General features: G+C 47.5%; 1 protein-coding gene across 8 annotated transcripts in view; it reads left to right on the top strand.

The window, feature by feature from the left end:
• PCNT (pericentrin) overlaps nucleotides 1-27,755 on the top strand; it is a 104,915-nt gene that overhangs the window by 32,357 nt on the left and 44,803 nt on the right. For 5 of the 8 annotated variants that reach the window (XM_061167388.1, XM_061167387.1, XM_061167386.1 and 2 more), the window contains 14 exons: nucleotides 1,672-1,773; nucleotides 7,995-8,141; nucleotides 12,896-13,047; nucleotides 14,201-14,361; nucleotides 14,449-14,687; nucleotides 16,294-16,456; nucleotides 16,641-16,853; nucleotides 19,443-19,672; nucleotides 20,051-20,167; nucleotides 20,285-20,305; nucleotides 21,211-21,417; nucleotides 23,322-23,492; nucleotides 23,752-23,904; nucleotides 25,223-25,315. In XM_061167388.1, the coding sequence (XP_061023371.1) occupies nucleotides 1,672-1,773; nucleotides 7,995-8,141; nucleotides 12,896-13,047; nucleotides 14,201-14,361; nucleotides 14,449-14,687; nucleotides 16,294-16,456; nucleotides 16,641-16,853; nucleotides 19,443-19,672; nucleotides 20,051-20,167; nucleotides 20,285-20,305; nucleotides 21,211-21,417; nucleotides 23,322-23,492; nucleotides 23,752-23,904; nucleotides 25,223-25,315 (2,169 nt within the window). The remainder of the gene's footprint in view (nucleotides 1-1,671; nucleotides 1,774-7,994; nucleotides 8,142-12,895; nucleotides 13,048-14,200; nucleotides 14,362-14,448; nucleotides 14,688-16,293; nucleotides 16,457-16,640; nucleotides 16,854-19,442; nucleotides 19,673-20,050; nucleotides 20,168-20,284; nucleotides 20,306-21,210; nucleotides 21,418-23,321; nucleotides 23,493-23,751; nucleotides 23,905-25,222; nucleotides 25,316-27,755) is intronic. The other 3 variants (XM_061167384.1, XM_061167389.1, XM_061167385.1) reach the window with 3 other exon arrangements.

Genomic DNA, 27,755 nt, shown 5'->3' with positions numbered 1-27,755 from the left:
TGACTCTTGCTCAAGTATTGAGAGCATTTGGAGAGTGTTTCTCTTGTGTGTTGAAGTACATCATCCCTTTGCTACAAAGGATGTAAGCATTAGATACTGTCTCAGTGACCTTTTTGTCTTGCTCATTTCACAGGAGAAAACAGCGGGGTTTGTGGGGAGGTGAGATATGCCATTTCTTCCCATTTTAACTTTGCTTTGGAGAAAATTTCAACAGAAGCAGAGAATAGTTCAGGATGGGACTGCCCATGGGGTACGTGCCTGTCTCAGTGCGTCAAGCTGCCCAAATAAACCAGAAGCATGCTCCGTGCTGACCTACAGAATTAATAGTGACCTCTTAATTTCATCACAGATCCAGCCTGAGATCCAGTTTCTTTCTGTGGTAGGTCAAATTGGGATACACACAGGAGTGGGAGAACAGCTCAGGTCCAGATCTACACACAGAACAGGAGAATAGTTCATGTCCCATGTCTACACACGGGACAGGAGAACAATTCAGGTACATGCCTGCACCAGCGCAGGAGAATAACCCATGTCTGCACATAGGACAAGAGAATAATTCATGCCCATTGTCTACACATGGGACAGGAGAATAGTTCAGGTTCACGTCTACACCTGGGCCAGGAGAATGGTTCAGGTTCATGTCTACATATGGGACAGGAGAATAGTTCAGGTTCATATCTACATATGGGACAGGAGAATAGTCCATGTCTACACACGTGCTGGGAGAATAGTTCAGGTTCATGTCTACACACAGGACAGGAGAATAGCCCATGTCTACACCCGGGCCGGGAGGCTAGTCCACATGTCTGTACCTGGGCTGGGAGGATATTGTGCCCTCTTGCCTCAGGCTTTCCTCGCAGACAGATATTCCATGAAGCCTTGCTGGGCGTCTCCTGGGTGCCATGGTCATTGTTCCCAGAATAGCAGGGACGCGCCGTTCTTCCTCTGTGGACAGGTTTTATCTGGGCCACAAATATCTCGCACCTGTTTGAGAAGCAGTGTCACTCGTCAGAAGAGTTGTTTACCCGGGGCCTGTCAGATTGGGTTACTTTGCAGGTTACTTCCCTCTGGAGTTTGGTTGTGAGAATAGTTCTCTGAACACGTAAGCCTGATTTCCTTTTTTTAGAGATAAGTGTCCCGTGAAGAAATCGCCCTTATGTTGGTGACACTGAGCATGGGAAGGAAAGCAGGAGTCAGCTGTCGTGTGATCACTGCTGGTTGCTCAGGCAGTCTCACGTTTTCTGGCAAAGAAAATACTCTGTTCATAGGATTTTTTAAAATAGTAAGAGACCTGTGGTTGTTTTCGATCTAGTTTGAATGTCTTCAATTATCAGTTGAATTTGTTTTTAATACTGTGTTGGTGTTCTTTGGGCAGCATTGCTTATTTTTTCTTCTTTAGATGTATCCGTTTTTTTGATGATTAAAATACATATCACATTTCCCATAGAATTCTGTGGATTTTTAGAAAAACTTGAAAATAGCTTCTTAAAAACTTCTTCTATTGACTTTACTGTTTAAAACAGAGTTTACTCGGGCAGTATGTGGAACAGTGGTGTATAGGGAGGTCCTGTGCGTCGGTACAGTGAAAGCACGTGGAATGAGTGTGAACTGCAGCCTCCCACATAGCCACGTACGTGCTCGTGGCTTAGGTTGCCCTTCCTTCCCACTCAGCAGGAACCCGAGGCCCAGTGCTCAGCTCCCCAGGCGGGGCAGGAGGAGCAGCTCGAGTGTAAACCAGAAGCCTCGCTGGAGCAGCAGGTCGCACTGTTACAGGTACTGGGTTAGGAGCCGCTGTTCTGTTTTATTGTTATCTTTCCTCATCTGCAAAGAATATTTTAGTCTAAATTAATTTTGGTATGCAGAATTAAGGCATATTTTCAATGTTTCAGAAACCGAGGGTTTTTTAGGCAACTTTTTTCATTCATTGTTATATTTAAAGTGACTAGTTAGCCTATCTTTTCTGCTTAGAAATTGTCATCAAGTAGTTGTTCCTTAAGCAACATGGAATTAGGGGTAATCTGTATGTCATTTATAGTTGACCCTCAGTATATGTGGTTCCTCCATATCTGCCATTGCTCTGAACCCCCAGATTCAGCCAGCCTGGATTGTGTATTTACTGTTGAAACAAAATCTGTGGGACTCCCCTGGTGGTCAGTGGTTAAGACTCTGCACTCCCAGTGCAGGGGGCACAGGTTTGATCCCTGGTCGGGGAACTAGATCCTACTGCATGCCTCGTGGCATGTGTATAGGTTGAACATCATGGTTCAGCACCATCTTCTAGAGTCAGCTGTGTATAAATCTGGGGAAGTTGGAGTCCCCTTCATGATCTTGCTCTGGCGACTCAGTAGCTGCCACATCAAGCCATTTCTTCTTTAATGAGCCTATTTCGAGGAAAGGAAGTCTGAGCGTAAGTGACCTTCACTTAAAATGTCCAGAAAAGGCAAATCCACAGAAACAGAAAGTAGACTGGTGGGTGGTAGAGGCTGGGAGAGGAGAAAGACTGCTAATGGGTGGGGGGTTTCTTCTCTGGTGATACAAATGTTTTGGAATAAGATACAACTTTGTGAATATACTAAAAACCACTGTACTGCATACTTCAAAAAGAGAGCTTTTTATGATCTCAACAAAGCTGCAATTAAAAACAAAACAAACCCACAGTAAAAATCATTGTGAGTCCTTCCAATGAATATGCAAGACTGATTTCCTTTAGGATTGACTGGTTTGATTTTCTTGTAGTCCAAGGGACTCTCAAAAGTCTTCTGTAGCACCACAGTTCAAAAGCATCAATTCTTTGGCTCTCAGATTTCTTTATGGTCCAAATCTCACATCCATACATGACTACAGGAAAAACCATAGCTTTGACTACACAGACCTTTCTTGGCAAAGTAATGTCTGCTTTTTATACTGTCTAGGTTGGTCATAGCTTTTCTTCCAAAGAACAAGCATCTTTTAATTTCACGGCTGCAGTCACCATCTGCAGTGATTTTGGAGCCCAAGAAAATAAAGTCTCTCGCTGTTTCCATTGTTTCCCCATCTATTTGCCATGAAGTGATGCGATTGGATGCCATGATTTTCGTTTTTTGAATGTTGAGTTTTAAGCCAGCTTTTTCACCCTCCTCCTTCATTTTCATCAAGAGGCTCTTAAGTTCCTCTTTACTTTCTGCCGTAAGGGTGGTATCATCTGCATATCTGAGGTTATTGATATTTCTCCCAGCAATCTTGATCCTAGCTTGTGCTTTATCCAGCCCAGCATTTCTCATGATGTACTCTTCATACAAGTTAAATAAGCAGGGTGACAGAATACAGCCTTGTCATATTCCTTTCCCAGTTTGGAACCAGTCTGTTTTTCCATGTCCGGTTCTAACTATTGCTTCATGACCTGCATACAGATTTCTCAGGAGGCAGGTAACATGGTCTGGTATTCCCATCTCTTAAAGAATTTTCCACAGTTTGTTCTGATCCACACAGTCAGAGGCTTTAGCGTAGTCAGTAAAGCAGAAGGAGATTTTTTTCTGGATTTCTCTTGCTTTTTCAATGATCCAACAGATGTTGGCAATTTGATCTCTGGTTCCTCTGCCTTTTCTAAATCCAGCTTGAACATCTGGAAGTTCTTGGTTCATGTACTGTTGAAGCCTTGCTTGGAGAATTTTGAGCATTACTTTGCTAGCGTGTGAGATGAGTTCAATTGTATGGTAGTCTGAACATTCTTTGGCATTGCCTTTCTTTGGAATTGGAATGAAAACTGACCTCTTCCAGTCCTGTGGCCACTGCTAAGTTTTCCAAGTTTGCATGGTGTGTGCAGCGCTTTCAAGCATCATCTTTTAGGATTTGAAATGGCTCAGCTGGAATTCCATCACCTCCACTAGCTTTGTTTGTAGTGATGCTTCCTAAGGCCCACTTGACTTCACATTCCAGGATGTCTGCCTCTAGGTGAGTGATCACACCATTGTGGTTATCCATGTCATTAAGATCTTTTTTGTATAGTTCTTCTGTGTATTCTTGTCACCTCTTCTTTTATCTTCAGCTTTTGTTAGGTCCATACTGTTTCTGTCCTTTATTGTGTCCATCTTTGCATGAAATATTCCCTTGTTATCTCTAATTTTCTTGAAGAGATCTCTCTCTAGTCTTTCCCATTCTATTGTTTTGCTCTTATTTCTTTGCATTGATTACTTACGAAGGCTTTCTTCTCTCTCCATATAACAATATGGTTCAGATTAATACCAAGTTAATTTTAATAGTTTATAAAGCTGTCCTTCTGTGTAGCTTCAGTCCTTCCTTCCTTCCTTGTGCTGATGTTGTCATACAAAGAAATCTGTGTACACTTCGTGCTCCTTGCTTTATGCAGTTGTCTTCTAAATCACATAGGAGGGAAAAACACTTAAAACAGAAACTACATTTGTTTTGTCCTTTATGTTCACATATATAGCAACCATTTCCAGTGTTCTTTATTTCTTCTTGTGTATTCAAGTTAACATCTAGTCTCCTTTTATTTTAGCCTGAAGGACTCCCTTTAGTATTTATTCACAGGAAGGTCTGTTAGTGATGAATTGTTTTTATTTATCTGCGAATGTCTTATTTTCTCCTTCATTTAGAAAGGTTGTTTCCTGGATATGGAATTCTTGGTTGACATTCTTTGGCTTTCAGCACTGTGAACATGGCATCCTGCTGCCATTTGGTTTCTGGTTTCTGATGAGAAGGGCTTCCTTGGTGGCTCAGACGGTAAAGAAGAACCTGCCTGCAATACAGGAGACCTGGGTTCAATCCCTGGGTCAGGAAGATCCCCTTGAGAGGGGAACGGCTACCCACTCCAGAATCCTGGCCTGGAGAATTCCATGGACAGAGAAACATGTCAGGCTACAGTTTGAGGGGTCTCAAAGAGTCGGACATGACTGAGCGACCACCAGTTTCACTTACTAATGAGAAGTGAGCTGGTTGTACTCCTGTTGAGGAATCTTTTTGTTGGGCTGCTTCTCTTGATGCTTTCAATATTTTCTTTATCTTTCACCAGTTTGATTATGATGTGTCCAGGTATGGTTCTCTGAGCTTATCCTGCTTGGAGTTCATTGAGCTTCTTCTGTGTATAAATTAATATTTTTTCATCACATTTGCAAAGTTTTTGGCCACGTTATCTTCAATTTTTCTTCTGCCCCCTTCCTTTTGCCCACTCCTCCAGGATTCTCATTACGTGTTTGTTGGTCTTTGTGGGTGTCCCAGAGGTCTTTGAGCCTACTTTTTTTTTTTTTCTCTTTATTTTTGTTCCTCAGACTGAATAATCTGAGTAATAATTTGACCAATCTTTATGTTGGCTGATTCCTCTACCCACTTGAATCTGCTGTTGAATCCCTCCAGTGAAACATTTAGTAATTGTACTTCTAAGCTTCAGAATGTCTGTTGGTTTCATTTTATAATTTTATTTCTTTACTGTGGGGCTCTGGTCAAGATGGGCCATCAGTGCTCTGGCAGGCAGTTTACATCTCTGCCTGAGCTTTCACTTCCTTTTAAGTTTTTTGATCACCCTCTTATTAGCTCTGGTTGTTGTTACTGCCTCAGGCTGCTGAGATGTTAAACAGTGGTTGCTAATTATTTTTGACAAATGGTTTGGGAATAGGATTGTTGAGGAGAACTCTACTTCAGATCAGATAAAAACCAGCTTTGAGAATGGAGCTTTTCAATGAGCTGGCCAGACAGGTCAGTTAATGACAGTTGGTGTTGCTGCTTTGGTGGAGCTGCAAACCCATTCTGTCCCTCCTCCTCCCCTCATGACTGCTGGGCTGAATTTTTTTTTTTTTTTTATTTAATTTTTGGGGGTGGCTGGCAGGATCTTAGTTCCCTGATCAGAGGTAGAACCTTGGGTCAAATCCAAGCCCAAAGCTGTGAAAGTACTAAGTCTTAACCCCTGGACCACCAGAGATTCCCTGGGCTGCATTTTCAAGGAGATCCCAAAGACTGGATTGATGAGGTTAGGGTAGGTTCAACTACCCAAAGCTTCCTGTTCTTTTAAGATTTTGGGGGGGCTGCTCTGGATCTTCCTTGCTGCATGCATGCTTCCTCTAGTTGTGGTGCACAGGCTTCTCATTATCATGGCTTCTCTGTTGCAGAGCACAGGCTCTGAGGTGCGTGGGCTCAGAAGTTGTAGCATGCGGGCTTTAGTAGTTGCAGGATTCGAGCTTTAATAGTTGTAGCATTTGGGCTTTAGTAGTTGCAGGATGCAAGCAAGGTAGTTGTAGCATGCAGGCTTTAGTAGTTGTGGCATGTGGGCTTTAGTAGTTGCAGGATGTGGGCTTTAGTATTTGCAGAATGTGGGCTTTAGTAGTAGCAGGATGTGGGCTTTAGTAGTTGTGTTATGCAGGCTTTAGTAGTTGTGTTATATGGGCTTTAGTAGTCGCAGGATGCAGGTGCAGCAGTTGTAGCATGTGGGCTTTAGTAATTACAGCATGGGGGCTTAGTAGTTGTAGCGTGCAGGCTTTAGTAGTTATGCGGGCTTTAGTAGTTGTGTTATGCGGGCTTTAGTAGTTGTGTTATATGGGCTTTAGTAGTTGTGTTATGCGGGCTTTAGTAGTTGTGTTATATGGGCTTTAGTAGTTGTGTTATGTGGGCTTTAGTAGTTGTGTTATGCGGGCTTTAGTAGTTGTGTTATGTGAGCTTTAGTAGTTGTGTTATGCGGGCTTTAGTAGTTGTGTTATATGGGCTTTAGTAGTTGTGTTATGCGGGCTTTAGTAGTTGTGTTATGCGGGCTTTAGTAGTTGTGTTATGCGGGCTTTAGTAGTTGTGTTATATGGGCTTTAGTAGTTGTGTTATGCGGGCTTTAGTAGTTGTGTTATGCGGGCTTTAGTAGTTGTGTTATGCGGGCTTTAGTAGTTGTGTTATGCGAGCTTTAGTAGTTGTGTTATGCGGGCTTTAGTAGTTGTGTTATATGGGCTTTAGTAGTTGTGTTATGCGGGCTTTAGTAGTTGTGTTATGCGGGCTTTAGTAGTTGTGTTATATGGGCTTTAGTAGTTGTGTTATGTGGGCTTTAGTAGTTGTGTTATGCGAGCTTTAGTAGTTGTGTTATGCGGGCTTTAGTAGTTGTGTTATATGGGCTTTAGTAGTTGTGTTATGCGGGCTTTAGTAGTTGTGTTATGCGGGCTTTAGTGGTTGTGTTATGTGGGCTTTAGTGGTTGTGTTATGCGGGCTTTAGTAGTTGTGTTATGTGAGCTTTAGTAGTCGCAGGATGCAGGCGCAGCAGTTGTAGCATGCGGGCTTTAGTAGTTACAGCATGGGGGCTCAGCAGTTGCAGCATGTGGGCTCAATAGTTGTGGCACACAAGCTTAGTTGTGTCCCCTCAGCATGTAGAATCTTCCCAGACCAGGAATTGAATCCTTGTCCCTTACATTGGCAGGCAGATTCTTAACCCCTGCACCACCAGAAAAGTCCCAAATTTCTTGTTCTCTGGTGACTCAGCCTTTGTTTTTAATGACACTTTAATTTCCTGAGCTCTGAAGAAGCTGATTTTTGACAGTTTTTGCCAGTGTTCTCAGTATAGAGGAGTGATGTTTTGGACGTCTTTATTCTGCCATTCTGAAAGTACTACCTCTGTAGTTTAAAAAAAAAGAAAGCTTATTTCATTAATATATTCTAACTCATCAGATGAACATTATTAAAAAATAATTATTATTTAAGAAGAAACTTTATCATTTAAAATGAGAGGAAGTTAGATTTCTAAATATATTGGATCTTAATGGTCATGATACCCTGATGACAGAAGTTTCTTAATGTGACTGTTGGGAAAGGTAGCAGGCTGGTTTTTTAATTTTTATTCTCTATGATAAGCACATTTGAACGCATGTTCACTAGGGGTAGTGGCCTAGGTCTTTTTGATCATTTCTCTTGATGCAGAGTACGGAATCAATGAGTATTTGTTGATTGAAGTAAATTCTAGTGAGCAGCAGAGAAATGGAGTGAGGATAATTTTATAACTTAATGGCATTTTTTGTTAATAGTATACTTTTGTACAGGGTGAATTTGGAAGTGAAAGGAAAGCTGCTTTGCGTGAAAAAGAGGAGATACATAAACTTGAGCATGAGGAGGCACATTCTCTTTACGAAAAAGAGAAAGAATCTTTGTCTCTGCAGCTACAGGAGAAGAATAATCAAATTCTGCAGGTATGTGGAATGTATCTTTTCTTTGTTAATACTTTTTTGTCTATGGTAAAAATATGCTTAACATAATACTTACCATTTCAGTCATTTTAAGTGTACAGTTTACTGGCATTAACCACGTTGACAATATTGTGCAGCTGTGTCCACTGTCCATTTCCAAAACCTGTTCATCATCCCAAGTAGATTCTGTGTTCGTTAAAAATAAGTCCCATCCCCCTCCCTCCAGCCCTGGTACCCACTGTTGTATCTTCTGCCTCTATGATTACTCTAGGGATCTCATTTCAGAGGAATTATACAACATATGTTGTTTTGTGTCTGACTTATGTCACTTAGCATCATGCCCTCAAGGTCCATTCACATAGTGTGTACATCAACATTGGTGGCTTTTTATGGCTGAATAATAATATTCCATTGTATGCAGACAGCATATTTTGTCTATCTGTCCATCTGTTGCTGGGTGTCAGTGGTTCTCTCTTCCTTTTGGCTGTTGGGCATAATGCCGCTGTGAACACTGAGGCGTGAGCTTTTGTTTCAGTCCCTGCTGTTGGTATTTTGGGGTGTGTATCTAGGAACAGAGTTGACGGGTCATGTGATAATTCTGTGTTTAACTTTTGAGGAACTGCTGAACCGTTTTCCACAGCAGCTGTGGCATTGTGCATTTCTGCCAACAGTGCACGAGCGTTTCAGTTTTTCTACATTCTTGTCAATGCTTGTTTTCATTTTTTAAAATAATAGCCATCATAACAGATGTGAGGTGATATCTTGTTTTTCTTTGCATTTCCCTAATGACTAATGATGTTGCACATCTTTTCATGGGCTTGTTAGCCATTTTTATCTGTTCAGGTAGGTCCTTGATTTTTTTTTTTCTATTGAAGTATAGTTAATCTGGGGCTTCCCTGGTGTCTTAGATGGTAACGAATCCTCCTGTGATGCAGATTAATTGTAAAATAATTAATTTACAGTGTTGTGTTCGTATCAAGTGTATAGCAAAGTGATTCAGTTATACACACACACACACATATATACTTTTTCAGATTCTTCACCTTTTAGATTATTACCAGATATTGACTAGAGTTCCCTGTGCTACACAGTAGGTCCTTGTTGGTTACCTGTTTACACAGTAGCGTGTATGTGTTAATCCCAGACTCCTAATGTAGCTCGAAGTCTGTGAGTCTGTTTCTGTCCTGTAGTGAAAGTCTTAGTCACCCAGTCATGTCCGACTCTTTGTGACCCCACAGACTGTAGCCTGACTGGCTTCTCTGTCCACGGGATTCTCCAGGCAAGAATACTGGAGTGGGTTGCCATTTCCTTCTCCAGGGGATCTTCTCGACCAAGGGATTGAACCTGGGTTTCCCGCATTGCAGACAGACTCTTTACTGACTGAGCCACCAGAGAAGCATCTATCTTATATATACATTTGTTTGTATCATTTTTTTAGATTCCACATGTAAGTAATATCATATGGTATTTTTCTCTGTCTGACTTATTTCACTTAGAATGATAATCTCTCGGTCCACCCATGTTGTTGCCAATGGCATTATTTCATTTTTCTTTTATGACTGAGGGCCTTGACAATTTTGAACTGTATTTTCTTCCCCAGTATTATTATTATTGAAAATATGGATGTGTACAGAGATTGTCCCACTGTGCGATCTTTCAGAGTCATAATAGTACCGATTTCTTTGACTTTATCATCATCCAGGTCACTGGATTTGAACTTTATCACACCTTGGAGGCAGTGTACCACACACTGCGCTAAGCACATTATAAGCAGAATTTTCTCATTTCTGTGGGGTTCCCTCCCTCTCAGAACCCTGAGGCCCCGGAGAGGTTCTGTTAATTTGGTAAAAGTCCATGGACTGCCTGCCGAGTGGTGGAGCCGGGCCTTCAGACTGTGAACCCTGCACACAGTGTGTCTGACTTAATTTAGCACCAATGATATAAAAATTACCCACAGCAAGATTCAGGGTATCAGTTGCAGGTCAAGGGGCATGTTTCAGCTGCAGACACCACCACCCCCCACCCCAGTGCTGGGAGCCTAGCCCTGAGGAGGAGGATGATGAGGTGTGGGAGGGTGCCGCCAAGCACAGAGGGCCCCAGGACTTAGATGAAGGGGGAAGTCCCTCAGGAAGAAAGAGCCTTTCAAAGCATTTCTTGAGCTGGTTCCTCAGTGTACCAGGCATTTCTGCTGATACATTATATGCATTCTTAAAAAAAACTTCTCACTCTGTAAAAAATACTAAAATTAACATGGCTCGTGGGCAAAATAGGGTTAGAGATTATGTCATTCACAACCTCTGCAATTTTATAACTCAAGGACCCAAAATAGTAACAATCTTGATAAAAGTACTTGTGCAATTAAAAAGAAATGTTAAATTCTGAATTAAGAGAGAAATTGTGAAATACACGTAGTGATCTACCTTTACAAAGCAAGGTAGGAGCTTGATGGGAGGGTCGTGGTCGGGGGAGAAGACCGGGAGGCACCAGGAGGGGCCGGCCCGCCAGTCCTGCACTCAGGCTTCTGTCACTCCACATCTTCACCTGGAACGTTCTTGCTTGTTAGTGTTTGCCAGTTCTGTGGCAGCAAAATGGGGTCTCTTGGTCTTAGTTTACTGATAAGGTTGTGTCTATTACCATGTTTGTGGTCTACTTGTTTTCCTTTCTGTGAAACACCTTTTTGTATTATTGACCATTTTTTTCTATTTGAAACAATTGTTTGTCTTTTTCTTAATGATTTAGGGAAGTTTTTTTGTACTTCTGTATTCTAATTTGTGATCCCCTCCCCCTCCCCCGGCCTTTTGTCATCTTTAGATGAATGAATGTTCTTGATTGCTGAATTTACTACTTTTCTTCCCTTCGGAGTTTTCTGTGCCTTGCTGAAGAAATCTTGAGGTTATTTTATAGTTTGTCTTTTTATTCCACCAGGGAGGATGTGAGGAAGGGAGTTGAGTTTTTCCCGTGGAGACTGACCTGAGACCTGTGTGCTGTGTCCTTGTCCTGCTTGCAGCCCAGTGGATCAGGGCCAGCAAGCCCGTGCGTGTGGGCAGCCACTGGCTTCCCTCCTAGACTCCTCTGGTCAGGCTGGGTGCCTGGGTGCCCAGTGCAGATGCTGGGGAGGTCTGGGGGCCGCACACGGGGGAGCCCAGCTGTGCCAGCCCTTCTCCTCAGTCAGTCTCCTGCTGCGACTGGCTGAAATGCACCGACCTCTGCGTGCCTTTAGGGAGACATGGCATCTGTGCAGCACAGAGGCATCCTGAGATTCTGGAGTATCTCTTTCTATTTGATTTTGTTAATTTCTGCCACTGAATTTTATAATTTTCTCCTAGAGGTCTTGCATATCTTTTGTTAAGGTTAATGGTTATTGAATACACACAATCTCTGACTTGCAGTCGTTTGACTTAGGAATTTTTTACCTCACGATGGTGTGAAAGTGATACATGTTCAATGAAAACCATACTTGGAATTTTGGATTTGGGTTTTCATCCTTTCTGGGGCTAGTTCTGTGCAGTCCAGCACTCTCCTCTGATGCCGGACAGGGCAGCCACAGCCCTGCATCAGCCATGTGGTCACAAAGGTGAACGACCAATGCGCTGACAGCCATTCTGGACCAAGAAACCACTCTGCTTTTCCCTTTCAAAAGGTTGCTGTTAATTAAGGAAAACCAGGCATCTCAAGTTAAGGAACTTAGTGCTTGTCTGTGTGTGGGTGGATGCGGAGTCTGGGCGCACTGAAGCCAGTCCTGTGATCTGCACCTCAGCTCCCAGGGCCGCTGCTCCATGCTTTCCCGTCCTGAGTCCCTTCAGGGCTCACCGTTAGGGCAGCTGGGGCTGGGTGGCCACAACATCCTTTGTTCACTGACATGGCAGCAAGATTGTCCATTGGCAGGTGTGGTAAATGCATTTTGACTTGTGATATTCACAGTTTACCATGGGTTTGTTGTTGTGGTTTAGTCGCTAAGTTGTATCCAACTCTGCAGCCCCATGGACTGTAGCCCACCAAGCTTCTCTGTCCATGGAATTTCCCAGGCAAGAATACTGGAGTGGGTTGCTATTTCCTCCCCCAGGGGATCTTCCTGACCCCGGAATCAAACCCATGTCTTTTGCATTGGAAGGCAGGTTTTTTACCGCTGAGCCACCAGGGATATAACCCCATCATAAGTGGAGGAGGAGCTGATAGAAATGCTGAGGAGGGAGGAGGACCAGCAGAGAGAAGGTCTGCTGTCCATGGGCTCAGTGCCTGCCACTGGCCGTCAGCCACGGACACAGCACTCCAGGGCTGTCCGCCTTCTACACGTTGGCACCCGGGGCCACACTGTGGCCTCAAGCTGTCCAGGCACACATTTCATGTGCTAGCAATGCAGTTCCTCTTCAGTGTCTGTTTTGTTCATTTGGTCGTTGTTTGCCATCTTAAAAACATGCCATTCTTTGTCCATTTATTCCCTTTTCTTTATTTTTCCTGTGACCCACGTGTTCCAGTCCATCATAACCAGGGACATGGTTATAAGAGCTGCACTTATTCCTAAGTTCCCTCCAGGCGCAGCATTGAAACTGTTTACTGTTTGTTTTGTCTTCTTCAGGTAATTGGTTTCAAAACCACACCCTCTTTGTCCTCAGGCCCGCGTTTTGTGTACCTGATGGGCCCCATGCTGGCTTCCCCTCAACCCACAGAGCTGCTCTTAGATGAAGAAAGTTCCTTACAGAAACTTATTTTTAACTAAATTGTTCTAACTGAGACTTTTGACAATTTTTCTTAAACAGCTGAAAGACCAGATTTTATCCTTAAATCGAGAGATAGAGGAGCGCCATTCCGAACTGGAGAAACTTCAGCAGAGGCGGGAACGGGAGAACCAGGAGGGCACCACTCTCATAGAGATGCTCAAGGCTGACGTGGACCTGTCCCACGGCGAGAGGTCAGTGGCCGCCTCTGCCTCATGGCTGGAGTGCATGTTGGCATCTGGCAGATAGGACCCTGTGCCTCGTGGTTCTCCCGTCCAGGAAGGTCTTAAACCGCAAGATGGGCGCTGAGTTGTGTCCCCGCATACCCCGACCTCGCTTTGCAGCCCTTCACGTGTTGCCAGTTTACAAGGTGTGCTGCTGCACTGAAGGCCCTGCTGGACCCATCCCACCCGACGGCAGGCAGGTTTTAGCTCTGCTGCTCGTGTGCATCTGGAGTGCGCCAGGGGCTGTTCAGTTATGTGTGTCTCTGTCTGTCGGGGCCGCTGCCTCAGCATTGCCCGGGAAGGTGCAGCTTTCGGGCTGGCCTCTCTGTACCTCTTTGTGTGTCCCTCAGCCTGCCCCTGCTGGGATCTTGTGGTCCTGCTGCTCTGGGGTCCCCGCTGCCCCCAGACCCTCATCCTCAGTGCTGCAGCGCTGCCATCACACAGCACTGAGGGTCAGAGGACATCAGGTGGGGCGGCGGGCCGGTGCGCCTCGCACGGGCTTGGTCTCGTTCACCCATCCTTTCATCGTCTCTGTGAGGACCTTGCATGCTATTTCCAGCTGACTTGTGGTTGGGTGAGGGGGCTACAGGTGGGATGTTACAGGTCTGGGGTATCAGCTTCCTGTGAGGCTGTGAGTCGTGAACGGATTGGGGAACAATCCCTGATGTCTTGGGGCCCCTGGGACCACACCCTGGACGGGGTCCCCATGCCCCAGACAGTCTGGGGGCTGTGGCTCAGAGACCGGACTCCACCCTTGGAGAACTAGACACCCCAAACTCCGTGGTTCTTGCGGCCCCAGTGAGAGATGGGGAGCCTGCCTTCCCACGCTCATGGGTCATGGGTTAGGGCTGACTTCTAACTTCTGAACAGGTGTCTCCTGAGAGCCAGCAGGACTGCACCACAGTGATGGGCTGGGCTTACACAGTCACGCTGGGGCCAGGACGGGGAGCGACTGAGAGGGAGGTTCTGGGAGAAGCCCCTGTGCTACTTGGGGCACCTCCCCAGAGCTGGCAGGTTGGATGTGGCCTCCAGAAGAGTGCCTTGATCACCACCACGCCGCTTGCGTGAGGGTCAGGCGGGGCTGGTCTCGGCTGACGCTGCGCTGTGCCCCCCACCACCCCAGGAGAGCTCTCCAGGATACTCTGAGGCGGCTGCTGGGTCTGTTTGGGGAGACGCTTCAGACTGCCATTGCCTTGAAGAGCCGCATTGGCGAGCGCGTGGGGCTTTGCCTGGAGGACAGGAGCCCGCCCACCACACAGCCCGGGGGCCAGAGCCCCCCCACAGGTGAGCCTTGACAGCCCTGAACCGAGGCCCCAGGCCAGCTCCTGGCGGGCGTCTTGCAGCACGACCCTTGAGTGTATTCGCTTGCAGCCCCTGCACTGGACGACATGTGGGCGGGGCTTGATGTGGCCTCCCTGGAGCCGGACGGCACAGCAGCGGAGTGTGCAGAGACATCATCGGTGGCTGAGATCAGCAGTCACGTGTGTGAGAGCTTCTTCCTGAGCCCAGAGCGCACACTGGACTGCGAGCAGCCTGTCAGGAGGGTCTTCCAGAGCCTGGGCCTGGCGGTGGATGGCCTCCTGGAGATGGTCCTGGACTCGGCCAGACAGGTAAGACACGGGCTTCAGCTCCCCCGCGGAGAAGGGTGATAGGCGGAGTGAGGGGATGGCAGAGCTGCCCCACCCCAGGGGCCTGCACCGACCCCAGGGGCCTGCAGGCGCTGTGCTGTTAAGCGTTCCTGTTCTTCAGCAGACGTGCAGGTGGGTGTCGTCTAACCCTGTTACTCGCAGCCACGTTCACCCACGTGCTTTCCTCAAACAGATGTCTTCTCTGAGCCCAAACCCGTAAGGAAGTAGGCTTGCTGTGAGTGAAAAGAAGACCTTGGTACACTTAGTTTAGACCCTGTGTGTTCAGCATCTTGCTGTACCTCACATGCTAGTTTAATTCCAAAAGGGATAAAATTTTGTTTAGAGATTATTACTGAAGAATGGGATATTTTTGTTAACCTTTTAGAATGTTCCAGACAATTAACAAAACATGGAAAACAATAGAGATCCTTTTCCCCAAGTTGCCCTGTTAAAAAACAAGCATTTCCACGTGAAATGTCGCTGTTGACGCCTTAGGAACATGGACATGTGGATGCAGGCAGAACAGCAGTGTCAACCTCAGATGTGTCTCCTCTGGCTTTGTCCCGTCTTCTCTCAGAAACCAGACAGAGTGGGGCCGCGTCTGGTGATGAGTAGCCAGGTGCTTTTGACTGTCCCTGTGTGTGAGCATCTCCTGGGAGGGCAACCGGTCTGCAGGTCTGACCTGGCCCACGGCCCTACATCCAAGCATGCGGGCAGTCTGTGGGGGCCTTGCTCGCGCCTCAGAAATCTTGCCTCCTCACTGTGGGCTCTGCAGAGGGCACATAGGCGTGTCGGGGGGGGAAGCAGGGTGGGCCGTGGGGAGGTGGGAGCTGGCAGGGGGCAGTGGCTGGAGGGGAGGACGGACCCCTGATGAGGTTGGGGTCAGTGGGGCTGCCCAAGGGCCATTGGCTGCAGGAAGGGGCAGCAGTGGCTGAGCACATGGACAGGGGCCCTCAGCAGAGCACGAGGAGAGGCATTGTTGGGGGCTGTTTTCAAGGAAAAACTGACAGCTTTCCTTAGAGGCGTGGTCTGGAAGGGCCGGAGTTGGTGACGTACAGGAGGAGGCCGGGCAGCCCAGGCCAGGTGCTGAGCTCTCTGTGAGGATGGCTGGGGGTAGGCGTTTTGATTCAGACCCTCAGCCTGGACATGCCCACCAGGGGAGCTTGGGAGGAAAGGGAGGCTGGGGTCCAGCAGCCAGGGGGGTTGTGGGGAGGGGCTCCGTGGTGGCCATGCTGGGAGGAGGGGATGTCAGGCCGTGCAGGTGTGTCAAGTGCCCTGCCTGCTGCGGTGACGGCCCGGGAGCCTTCCTGTCCTCCATCTGTGGTCACCAGGTGGCCCACCCCTGTTGTGTGCCAGGCTCCCTGTCCACATTCCACGCAGGCACCTGTGGGGCTGACGGTCACAAACAGTGTGTCCGTGCGGCATTGTCTGTGTTTGCATGTGTAGAACTTTCCTTCGTTGACAACTTGTTGCTTCATTAGTAACTGACATAATATCGGGCATCAGAATCGTTGTTCCTCACGCAATGTTTAGCATTTCACCAAAATTCTGCACAAGGAGAGCTGCTAGTTTCCAATGTGTTTCACAGCTGGAGGAAGCCCGTCAGATCCATTCTCGTTTTGAGAAGGAATTCAGCTGTAAGAGCGAGGAGACGGCACAGCTGGTGAGGAAGCACCAGGAGCTGCTGGAGCAGCTGGAGGCGGAGAGCACGGCCAAGGCCCGGCTGGCGTTGGAGCTGCACAAGGCAGAGGGTGAGTGCGGCCCTGAGGGGGTTAGCAGCAGAGCCCCAGAGGGCAAGAGGCTGGGCTGGGAGGGTCCAGTGCCCTTCCTAGGGGTGTGGGGAGGGGAGCGCCTCAAGGTAGGTGGCCCTGTGTGTCCCTGTGCAAACGGGCACTCAGCCCACCCGCCCCCGCCCTTGCCCCCCGTGGTCTGCAGGCATCATCGAGGGCTTCAAGGAGGAGAAAGTTGGCCTGCAGGAGGCGCTGGGCCAGAAGGAAGCGAGCGAGCGGGGCCTGGTGGGCGAGCTGGAGGGCCTGAGGCAGCAGCTGCAGCGGGCCGTGCGGCGGCAGGCAGAGCTACGGGAGGAGAAGGCTGCGCTGTGCAGCCAGACGGAGGCCCTGGCTGTGGACGCCCGAGAGAGGGAGGCTGGTGAGGAGGCGGGCACAGCCCGGAGCGGGGGGGCTCCTCATGCTGCTCGAGGGCGGGGGGCTGCTCTCAGAGGAAAGGCTGTCAGGTCACCTGGCCGGGAGGTCTCCCGCCTGTGTGCAGTCGTGCATCCATGTCCTCGGAGCTGAAAGTGCTTATTTGGGATCAGAGGATTGAAGTTTGCAGCACACAGATTCGGGTCTCGAGAGGGAACAGTGACAAGCGGGCCTTCAAGGATGAGGAAGGCGGTTTGCCTGCAGAGCCTGTTAAGTGGAGCTGGGGGCAGGAACTAGTCTGGGCTGAACCCTGACCCTGAGCACTGAGCTGTCACGGGGGAAAGGCCTAAGTACTTGCTGAGTCCTGGGAGCTCTGCATTTGCCCCAGTCTGAAGTCCACGGCCTCCACCAAGGACGTGTGTGAAGCCCACTCCTGGTGACCCCAGCTCCATGTTGGAGCCCCCAACTTGGAGACTCTGGTTTATTTCACATTTCACAAGATAAATAGCCACCTAAAAATTTCATTTAAAGTTATCTGGTTGCCCGGTGGCTAAGACTCTGTGCTCCCAATGCAGGGGGCCCAGGTTCGATCTCTGGTCAGGGAACTAAGTCCCACATGCCACAGCTAAGACCTGATGCAGTCAAATAAATGTTTAAAAATACAATTACCAGAAAAGTGTCTAATGTTAACCTTAGGTAGGAAGACATACAGTTTGCAGTGTCTCATGGTCGCCTTCAGGGAGATGCCATCTATCCTGTGTATTTTTCTTTGTTGTCTTTAAAAGTCAGCGCCAAAGCCCCTGGGAACTGGGACCTGCTGCCACATGGAGGCTGGCAGTGGCCTTAGTCCATCCAGAGGCCGGGCGCTGCAGATGTTACACCACCCCCCCCAACCCCCCCCACCACACACACACACAGTCCTAGAGCACTGGGACGGTCACCTTCTGGTGACACGCTTTCTCTCTGGGTCCACGTGCAAGTGGGGCAGGAGCTCTGTGAGGCCCCTTTCATAATAAAGGCTCTCACGCCTCATGAGGCTTCACCCTCAGGACCTCATCACCCTAAACACCAGCCCATGAATTCTGGGGCCCAAGACAACATTCTGACCAGAGCAGTGGTGTCTTGAAGCACGCATGTTTCAGAGGTTTGTCTGAGGCTGTGGCATCTCCTGCCACAGTCCCCTTCCCTTACTTCTGAGTTTCATATCCTAAGTCACCAGCCTTTCTCTTTGCATCTCTGAAGGTGCTGTATGTTTTTATTTATAGGCATTCCTGTTTCTGTAGCACCCAAGGATTCAGGTTTGTGGAAGCAAATGAGTGATTTCTGTGTGATCAGCTCTATGTTTGCATCAGGTTTTGCCAATTTTTTACTAAACAGTAAAATTACTTAAGAGCTTTTGTGGCAGACGGCTACATAAAAGGGAGCTTAGATCTTCAGTGTTCTTACAGAAAAATGGTCAGGCGTCTCCGGGCCCCCAGTGCAGTCCCTGAGCATAGGAGCCCTGTCTCCATCCCTTATCATGGGCTGGGGGCCCTGCAAGGCCTGTGGCCCTGGAGTTGGCCGTTGGCAAGGCCCTAACAGCTATGTGGACGCCTGCCCTTTGCCCTACTTGGATGAAGGTCAAGTGGCCCTGACACAGGCAGGCCCTGTCTGGGTGGCTGGCCAGGCAACACTGACCGTTGCAGCATCTCCCAAGCTGTGAATGGTGTTGTTCTAACTGCACGTTCATGCCCATTTGCCTTCATTGCTGCATCGTTAGCATGAAAACTTACTGAGAATGCTGTCAGTGGGGACAGTAGTTTGTCACAAAAGACTGACATTTATCTAAACCAAAATAGCTAACTTCTGAATGCTGGTGAACTGTAGATGCAGACTTAGGGATTTAACGGTTCAGTTTCCAGCTGGTACCAGCACCTTGGGGTCCATCTCAGGGAGACCCCATTTGCAAAGCTGCTCATTAACCTGCCCATTCCGTTGCCCCCGTGGCCTTGCCACCCGTCCACGTTAGATCAGCTGTAACATTGCTGATGGCTCAACCTTTTCCTCAGGACGTATCACCCTGGTACGTGGGGAGCCCATACGTTCAGCGGGTCAGCTGGGAACCTTCCAGCTGGGCTGATAGTCCCTCAGGTGGAGGTCTTAAGTCACATTTTATATTTCCATGTTGGAGAGTATATGTGAAGGCATAATTCCTAGAAAATTACTTGATAACGCCATTTGGGGACACCAAAGATGTATTTTCTCCTCTGGCTTTAAATTTTTTTATTTTAGCCAAATTTTGTTTGAAGTGTGTAATCCCCAACCCCTCTTCTCATGTGCATGGAAGTTCTCATTTTATTTCCAGTGGGTTCTGGGTGAGCTGTGGCTTGTTTGGCAGGTTGTGGGCTTGGGGTCTGACAGGTTGAGGCGGCTGAAGCAGCTGTTGTCCTCTGCCAGGTCACGGCCTGTGGCGGGGTGGGGTGGGGGGAGCTCGCTGCCCCCTGCTCTGGCCCGGCGGGTGCGTGCCAGTCTCTGTGGCGCTAGCGACACAGGCGATCTCCATGTCTGCTGGATGCGCACCCTGAGCGGCTCCCGGCCCTCTGCTCTGCATTTTCAGCTCTGCGGAGGGAGGTGGAGTTGCTCACCCAGGAGCAGTCGGAGGCCAGAAGGCAGGCGGATAAGGACCGTGCAGCCCTGCTGTCCCAGATGCGGTTTCTGGAGGCCGAGCTAGAGGAGCAGCTGTCTCATCAGCAGGCGTGTGCCCAGCAGGCCGAGGAGCTCGCCGCCCTGAGGCAGCAGATTGACTCCCTGGACCAGCACCTGCGCCGCCAGCGCCAGTTCATGGACGTAAGTCTTGAGCGATAACGTTTGCATCACCAGAGGTCATCTTCATGCCGGGAGCTTCCTTCCAGGTTGTTAAGCAGTGCCTGTGCCGACGTCAGGGCGGACTTGAGCTCAGCTGGTGTGTGTCTTGAGTGTTGCCCTGGTCTGGGGCGGTTCCAGTGGCCCCGTGTGTCTGCTCGTTCTCTGTGCCCACGTCTCAGAAGCCACCCTGGGTCCCCCCACTGGAAGCTGCACCCCTTCTCATGGCTCTGTCGTACGAGGTGCCTGAGAAGAGGGGCCCTTCACCCTGCCCCTGTCCTCCACTCCTGCGGCAGAGGGTGGTGGTGTCACTGGGCGGTGGAGACGCTGGGATACGTGTGAACAGGCCGCCCCTCACGACAGGAGCAAGCGGTGGAGTGGGAGCGGGAGCGGGAGGACTTCCAGCAGGAGATCCAGAGGCTGGAGGAGCAGCTCCGCCAGGCAGCCCGGCCGCGGTCCCCGGGCCTCCGTGACAGCCATGTAAGTCAGCCCACCCACTCGCCTCTGCTGGCCCTGCCTGGGGGAGCTGTTCTCTACGATGGTTGTAAGCTTTGTCACTAATGACGTTTTTGCCTTCCATGTACGTGGAAACGACAGCGGGCACAGCTGGATAAGGAGGTACAGGCGCTCCGAGCTTGTCTGTGTCTGCCCATCTCTCCGCACCCTTGGTGCTGCTGCTGCATGACTAGATGGGGGGTTCGTGCATAGGGCCCTGTCTCTGGCTTGCTTTGCTTGCTTCTTTCTGTTTGGTCCAGATCGGTCTGCTGCTTCCTCTCCAAGGTCGCTGTGGTTGACTTGTTTGTTCTTTTTAAAAATCAAACTTATTTTGAGATAATTATGGATTCACCTGCTATTGTAAGAAATAAGACCTGGTTCCCCTGTGATGACATCCTGCAGAAGTCGCACCTGAGGTGCAGACGTGCAGACAGGAGACAGTGCCCACCCCTCACGCCCACTAATCCACACTCTGTCCCTAATTTGTCATCTCCATGCTGTTGTGCAGTCAGAGCATTGTTGTTTAGCTGTAAAGTCGTGTCCAATTCTTTGCAACACCAGGGACTATAGCCTGCCAGGCTTCTCTGTCCATGGGATTCTCCAGGCAAGAATACTGGAGTGGGTTGCCATTCCCTCCTGGGGATCTTCCTGATCCAGGGATTGAACCTACATCTCCTGCATTAGCAGGCAAATTCTTTACCGCTGAGCCACCTGGGAAGTTGGAGCATAGGTGTAACCTTTGCGCTCAGCCTGCTTCTTAACACAGACCTAGATGGTACTGTATCTGTTCTTGGTTCTTTTCCTGCTGCTCAGTGGCTTTCCATTCCTTAGGATCAAAATTCATTTTATTTTACTAACAAATTCTGTGCTATTATTTTTGTGTGTCTTTTTATGGAGAATTCTGTCATGTTCTTTCGCTTCACTGTGCAGCCAGGTCAGTTTTCTCACCTTTGTGTTGTACTTTTTAACTTGGAAGGTGGGGCATTTTTTAAAAACTATTGTTTCAGAAGTATTTTTTGTGGTTTTAGGTTGAATTGTTAGAAGAAAAATTGAGAGAAAAATCAGATGGACTTAACGAATTGATTCTAAAGAAAGAATTGGTAGACAGACAAGTACTGATCCAGGGAGAGGAGATCAAGCGTCTGGAGGAGACGAATGCCAGCACCACGAGAAAACTGCTGCAGCTCCAAGAAGAGCTGGAGACACAGCGGCGAGCCGTGCAGGCCCTGCAGCAGGTGAGCATGCGAGGGCTGCCACTGGTGGAGGTGCCTGCGGGCCCTGAGCTGCTGGGCTGGGGCTTCCTCTGCCCCTGCCTCGACCCTCTGCTGTATGTTCCCTGTGCTGTGGACACAGTCGCCAAGCGTGTGGGGCCTCTCGGCCCCAGTGACCGCAGCTGGGTGTCCTGCCATGCAGCTCAGCTCTGACACCGTCCGCCTGGAGGTGGCGCCAGACCTCACAGCTCAGGGCTCAGCCCCACGGCAGTGCCCCCGCCCCCAGACGTCCACCTCAGGGTCAGCCTGTATAAATCCGAGGGTCCCGGGACCCCCGCTTGGGGTTCAGCAGATCTGCTAGAGCAGCTCACAGAACTCCAACACTTTACTTGCTGACCCTCCATGTTACTGTAAAAAGATGCAGGTCGGGACCCTCCAGGTGGAGGCGCTGCGGAGGGCAGGTATGGGGAGGGCAGTACTTGGTGGAGGCTTCATGGTGCAGCCTGTGGGGATGGGGTCCACCTTCAGCCCATCTCCCCTCCCGGAGGTCAGGATGACACTGACAGCGCTGACCTTCAGTCACGTGGTCGACTGCCCTGGCAGCCAGTCCCCAACCATCGGTGACGCAGAGGCTTCCCCAAAGTCACCTCAGTGACAGACTCAGGTGTGGCTGGAGGGGCTGGTTACAAATGTCAGGGTACCGCCTTTGCTCTCATGGCTCAGGAGGCCCAAGGTGTCAGGAGCTCTGTGCTTACTGTCAGTCACAGTGTTGCATTTAGAGTGGTAGTGTTTTGTACCAATTTTTATTAGCACTCCTTTGTCTCTCAGGTACTCTGAGTTTATCCTTAGTAATTAGTTACATGCGGTTCAAGATTTCAGGTTTAGAAATCCTGCTTTATTACACACATAGAGCCTAGTTATAATTATTTTAGTTTTTGAGTTACGAATTTGTCAGTTCCCCAGTGAAAATACCTCCAATGACAGTTCTTCACGTTGTAGTTTGGAATTTTGTGTCAATGATGTACCAGTTCTTGTGTCTGAGGGTGCAGGATGAGTGTGAGCAGATCTCTTGATTGGGGGTGGGTGGAGGGGGTAGGAGGGCCTCCTGGTCAGCGCTGACCTCCTCTGTGCATTTGGTTCATGGAATCAAGTTTTGTATTTTGTGTCATTGGAAGTTTCACAGTTACTAACTGGAAAGTCTCTGAGACTCAGTGAGAAATTTTATTTTGGAATCATTGTTTTGGCTCTGAGAAAACACTGCCTCCAGGAAGAGAGTTGGTTTTTGAAAACACCACTGGGAACCATTAGAAGAAGCGCAGACCCCTCCTGAGGACAGGCTGTGTAGACGGGACCCCTGGCTCAGGCCCCTCAGCCCCAGTCGCCAGCCTGCTCACGGCAGTTCTACCCCTGACTCCAGCTGCCTAGCTTAGGGACCATGGGTGTAGAAAACGCCTTTATTTCTTCTATAAAGTTGAACCACATGTACAACTTTGAATGCATGTTTCTTCCCCACTTAATATTTTATCTATGTTAAATGTTCCTGGAAAACTTATTAATGGGCTGTTCACCTTCATTGTACAGAGGTATTGTCAGCCATTGTCCTGTTCTTTGGCAAGTTGTTTCTGATTTTTTTAAAGAAATTGCTAACAGTTTAGAGATTCTTTTTGTGCCGGGTTGAATAGTTACTGGGCTAACTTCCTCACAGGGGAATCTTGGGTGTGTGGTGGCTCCCTTTGGGCTGTGCCCTCCACCAGGCAGGTGTGGCTCTGGAGCGTGGCTGGGTCTGTGTGTTGTGACTGCACGTGCAGGTGTGCATAGGTGTGCTTCAGGAGGGCTGAGTATGGTCTGCACTGCAACAGCAAACAGCAGTTTGAGGCCCCCGATTTCCTGAAGCACTTGCCTAAAATGAACCATTTTTTCTTAAATAGGACAAAGAGGCATTACAGGAGCAGCAGATGAAAAACCTGCTTCAGGTGTCCGCGCTGCAGTCCAGACGGGACGAGGGCAAGTGCCCGGTGCCTCCTGAGGGCGGTTGTCTCGACCATGCCGAAGCCCAGCTGGAGGCGATGCAGGAGGCTCTCAGGCAACAGGAGGCTGAGGTGCGCGGGGGCCATGCAGGGCGTCCCCTTGCTGTTTGTGTCTGCCAGGGCCTTCCTGCTTGTGTGCAGGATGTCCATGCGACACAGCTTGTGGGCTTGTCCCTACTGGATGTGCTTTGTAGTTTTAACATTTGTGTGGATTATAGGATACTAATAAGTTTTTCTGGCATGTGCTTTAAATCTTTGAAGTGATTTTAATAATTATTAAGGTCAATTAGAATATTACATAACTTTTAATGCTTACCTCCTTTAATGCAAGGTTTTGAACTTAAAAGAACAATTAGAAAATCTTAAAGATGACTTAGTAAATAAGAATGAAGAAATACTGCATCTGAACTGGAAATTGGGCCTGCAGGACAATAGCACCACTGCCAGCATCAGAGAGCTTCAGGAGGGGAACACCCATCTGAAAGTAAGTGAGGAAGACCCCCTGCCTCCATCCAGTCAGTCGTGGAATTGCTGTGGTCCCGGAGGGACTGGCAGTTGTGGGGAGTCAGGCCCCCGGGGCCCCCGGACACAGGGTACCTCCTTACTGAAGCCAGAGGGACTTGGTGCTGCCAGGGCTCTGCCTGCAGGGTAGCCCCAGCAGCTCTAATGTGTGTGTGGAGGTGGGGAGAAGCTTTTGGGACAGCTTAGTGGGAATCGGAGTCACCTTGATCAGTGAAGGTCATCTGCTTCCCCTCTCCACCAGACTCTGCTTTTTGTTTGCACCTTCGAAGTCCGGTCTTATGAAGGATTCTTGTTGGAGTAAAATTGTAGGAGAGCCACCTCCCTGGTTGCAGAAACTGTGAGGAGAAAATGTCATGACTTAGGACCCTGTCCCTACTTTGGGCTGCGTTCTAGCAGAGGTGTTTTCAGGACAAAGTTGCTTCCTTCCAGCAGTGGAAAAAATCTGTCACATCTTCTCTCTTAATGTAATTGTGCTCTTGAAGCAAACAACCAAAACCACCTCTGTATCATGTGGATGACAACCAGAGTTGTAAAGAGAACATCACCTTCATAGATGGCCCTGAAATGGGTGGAGTTTAGACTCTTGCATTGCCTGTGGTTGCAGCCTGGATAAGGGTGAACTCACTTCATGGAAGGAAGCTGAAGGGTCATGTCGATTATGCCTGTTCCTCTTGAAGGTTGCAACTGTAATCTTCAGTGAAAGTGGAGTTTTAGGTCAGTCCTCGACACTGGCTCTCCTTTGGGTGGGAATTCTTCCTTAATGAATAGATGATGGCAGATGAGAGCATACTTGGCTTATTCTTTGGTGATTGCTTTGAAATGAGTTACCTGGAAAAATGCAGTAAAGTTTTGGTTTTTGAAAGCTAAACTAATAAGTCAGTTTAGACAGAAAGCACTTAAGTAGGAGAACATTTTCAAATTGAGTGTTATTGTTTTAGCATGCATACTTAGTAGCTCAGTTGTATTCAGCTCTTTGCAACCCCATGGACTATAACCTGCCAGGCTCCTGTGTCCATGGGATTTTTCAGGCTAGAACACTAGAGTTGGTTGCCATTTCCTCCTCCAGGGGATCTTCCTGACCAGGTATCGAACCCATGTCTCCTGCATTGCAGGTGGATTTTTTACCTCCTGAGCCACTGGGGAAGCCCTGAGTGTTAGTAATACTATTTAAAACTGCAGGTTTATGTAATCAGGATATTTCCTTTCTTCAAGATCTGGGGACCCTTTTCCATTGTAACTCTTTCTTGGCATCATTACCACTGTAACTGTTATTTCCACAGACATGTCTGCAAAACGATGAAAGCGAGATGATGCGTGTGCATGAGTCGGCGGAAGCAGAGCTGGCCAGGACAGGAAGTGGTGTTCTCAGTGAGGTGGGCCTTGCCTGACGCTGCACGTGGGCATTACGTTCTCGGTAGCTTGTGAGGTGTCTAGGGATCAACAGAGGACTCTGTGTCCTTACACAAAGGATATATAGTATTTTTTTTTAATTATTCATGTCGGAGGAAGGTGTGAAGATATAATGTTGGAGAAGGGTGTAAAGGGCTGTAGAGTATAAAGGAGTTCTGTTTGTAGTTCCTAATGACCACAACATTGCAGTGACAGGCTGTTGGGATCTGTGTTGGTACCTTATCTGTTCGGCAAAATTTTTTAATACCCTTTTGTGTTACTTCGAGGAATACCTTTAAAACCAGTGACTAAATTTTTAAAGGTGATTTTATCAGTTACTTGTCCTTAGTGCTAGAATTGGTCATGTGAGTATAATCTTACATACTAATATCATAAATACTAAAAAGTTTATGTGATAAGGAAAATATTTTAGTCCCATTAAGACTAGACAATCACAGATATTTTCTTTGGGGATTTTTGTTTATTTCTTTCGTGTTGTTTAGTCACTAAGTCGTGTCTGATTCTTTGCAACCCCATGGACTGCAGCACGCCAGGTTTTCCTGTCCTTCACTGTCTCCCAGAATTTGCTCAAACTCATGTTTATTGAGTCGGTGATGCCATCCAACCATCTCATCCTCTGTTACCCCCTTCTCCTCCTCCCCTCAATCTTTCCCAGCATCAGGGTCTTTTCTGATGAATCAACTCTTCCCATCAGGTGGTCAAAGTATCGGGAGCTTCAACTTAAGCATCAGTCCTTCCAGTGAATATTCAGGGTTGCTTTCCTTTAGGATAGACTGGTTTGATCTTATATATAAATCTGTACATCATTTGTTTTCTGTGATTATATTTCTCATTTTTTGTGTCAACAATATCTTTACTTTGATATAATAACCCAAAATTCCACTTGTAGATTAGATTTCTAATTCTTTGAAAGACCACATTTTGTTACATTTTCTATCCTTACTTTGTGTCAGTGAAGACTTTCATCATTTAAAATCATGGTATCTTTAGGGTTTTTTTTGAAACTACACACTTAGGTTCCCACCACTATTAAGACCTCTTTCGACGTGGTTATTGCTCTTTATTTCCTGTGCTTTCTTTTCCAGCAGCTGTTTGACATCCTAACATCTTACTCTCAACATGCATTATCCCTTCCTTCATGATTTATTTTAATACTTGGGTTAATATTGCATCTTTAATGTTATCATTTACTTTTCCCCTTACTCTGTGTAGTTTTAAAGAAAGAAGATTTGAACATTTTTTAGTAAATTTATTCTTAAGTAGTTTAGCTTTGTTGCAGTATTGGAAATGGGCTTAATTTTATTATCCAGTTGTTTGCCATGAACCAATGCATCATATATATATGTATATAATTATTGTATATTAACCTTGTATCTCATTACTTTGCTAAACTCACGTATACTAGTAGTGTTTTTATAGATTTCTAAGGCTTCCTATGTAGATAAGCACACCATCAGCAAGTACAGCTTTATTTCTTTCCAGTCTTTGTCTTTTATTTCTTTTCCTTCCTTATTACAATGTCTGCCACTTCCAGTGTAGCGTTAAATAAAACAGGTGAGAGCAGTCATTCTTGCCTTGTTTCTGATCTTGGAGGAAAGTGTTTATTGTTTCATCAGTATATATAAAGTTAGCTGTAAGCTTTTCATAGATATCTTTCGTCTGATTGAGGAAGTTCCCTTTTGTTTCTACGTTGCTTCCTCTAAATCTTTTGAGATAGTTATATTTCTTTTACTCTCATAATAGGGTTAATTATACTGAGTGATTTTTGAAGGTTAAACCAACCTACATTTCTAGGTTAAACCCTGTGTGGTGGTGATGAACTCCTCTTTTAATATATTGTTGGATTTGATTTGCTGATCTTTTGTTAGTGGATTTCACATCTGTGTTTATAAAGGATATCACTGTAGGTTTGTGTGTGTGTGTGTGTGTGTGTGTGCATCATATTTTAATCAGGTATTGATATAAAGGTTTTGTTGGGCTTATAAAATGTTGGCAGGATTTCCCTGGCCATCCAGTACTTAAGACTTTGCCTTCCAATGCAGAGGGTGTGGATTCACTCCTTGATTGAAGAGCTAAGATCCCACATGCCTTGTGACCTAAACACCAAAACATCAACAGAAGCAATACCGTGACAGCACTGTATTTCAGGGGACTTATTTTAGACTTTTGTGTTTTACTTTTAAAGCCGCTTTCGTGTGCCGGCTTTGATATTTTGAGTGTGTTGCTTGTATTGTGACTTGGCTCTTTTTTCATGCCCACCTCTTCATCTCAGCATGCTGAATGTGCCAGTGTGTACAGACAGAGTTACTCTCCTGTGACTCCAGCCATCTACGGGAGAGACGAGGGTGTCTGCAGTGCACTTTGTGGGGCTAGGCAGAGGGTCTTGCCTCACACTGAGAAATT

The sequence above is a fragment of the Dama dama genome, chromosome 19, assembly GCF_033118175.1.
Source record: "Dama dama isolate Ldn47 chromosome 19, ASM3311817v1, whole genome shotgun sequence".
In the NCBI taxonomy this organism is placed as follows: domain Eukaryota; kingdom Metazoa; phylum Chordata; class Mammalia; order Artiodactyla; family Cervidae; genus Dama; species Dama dama.
The sequence above is the reverse complement of the archived record's forward strand: the minus strand, read 5'-3'. Positions and strand labels throughout refer to the sequence as shown.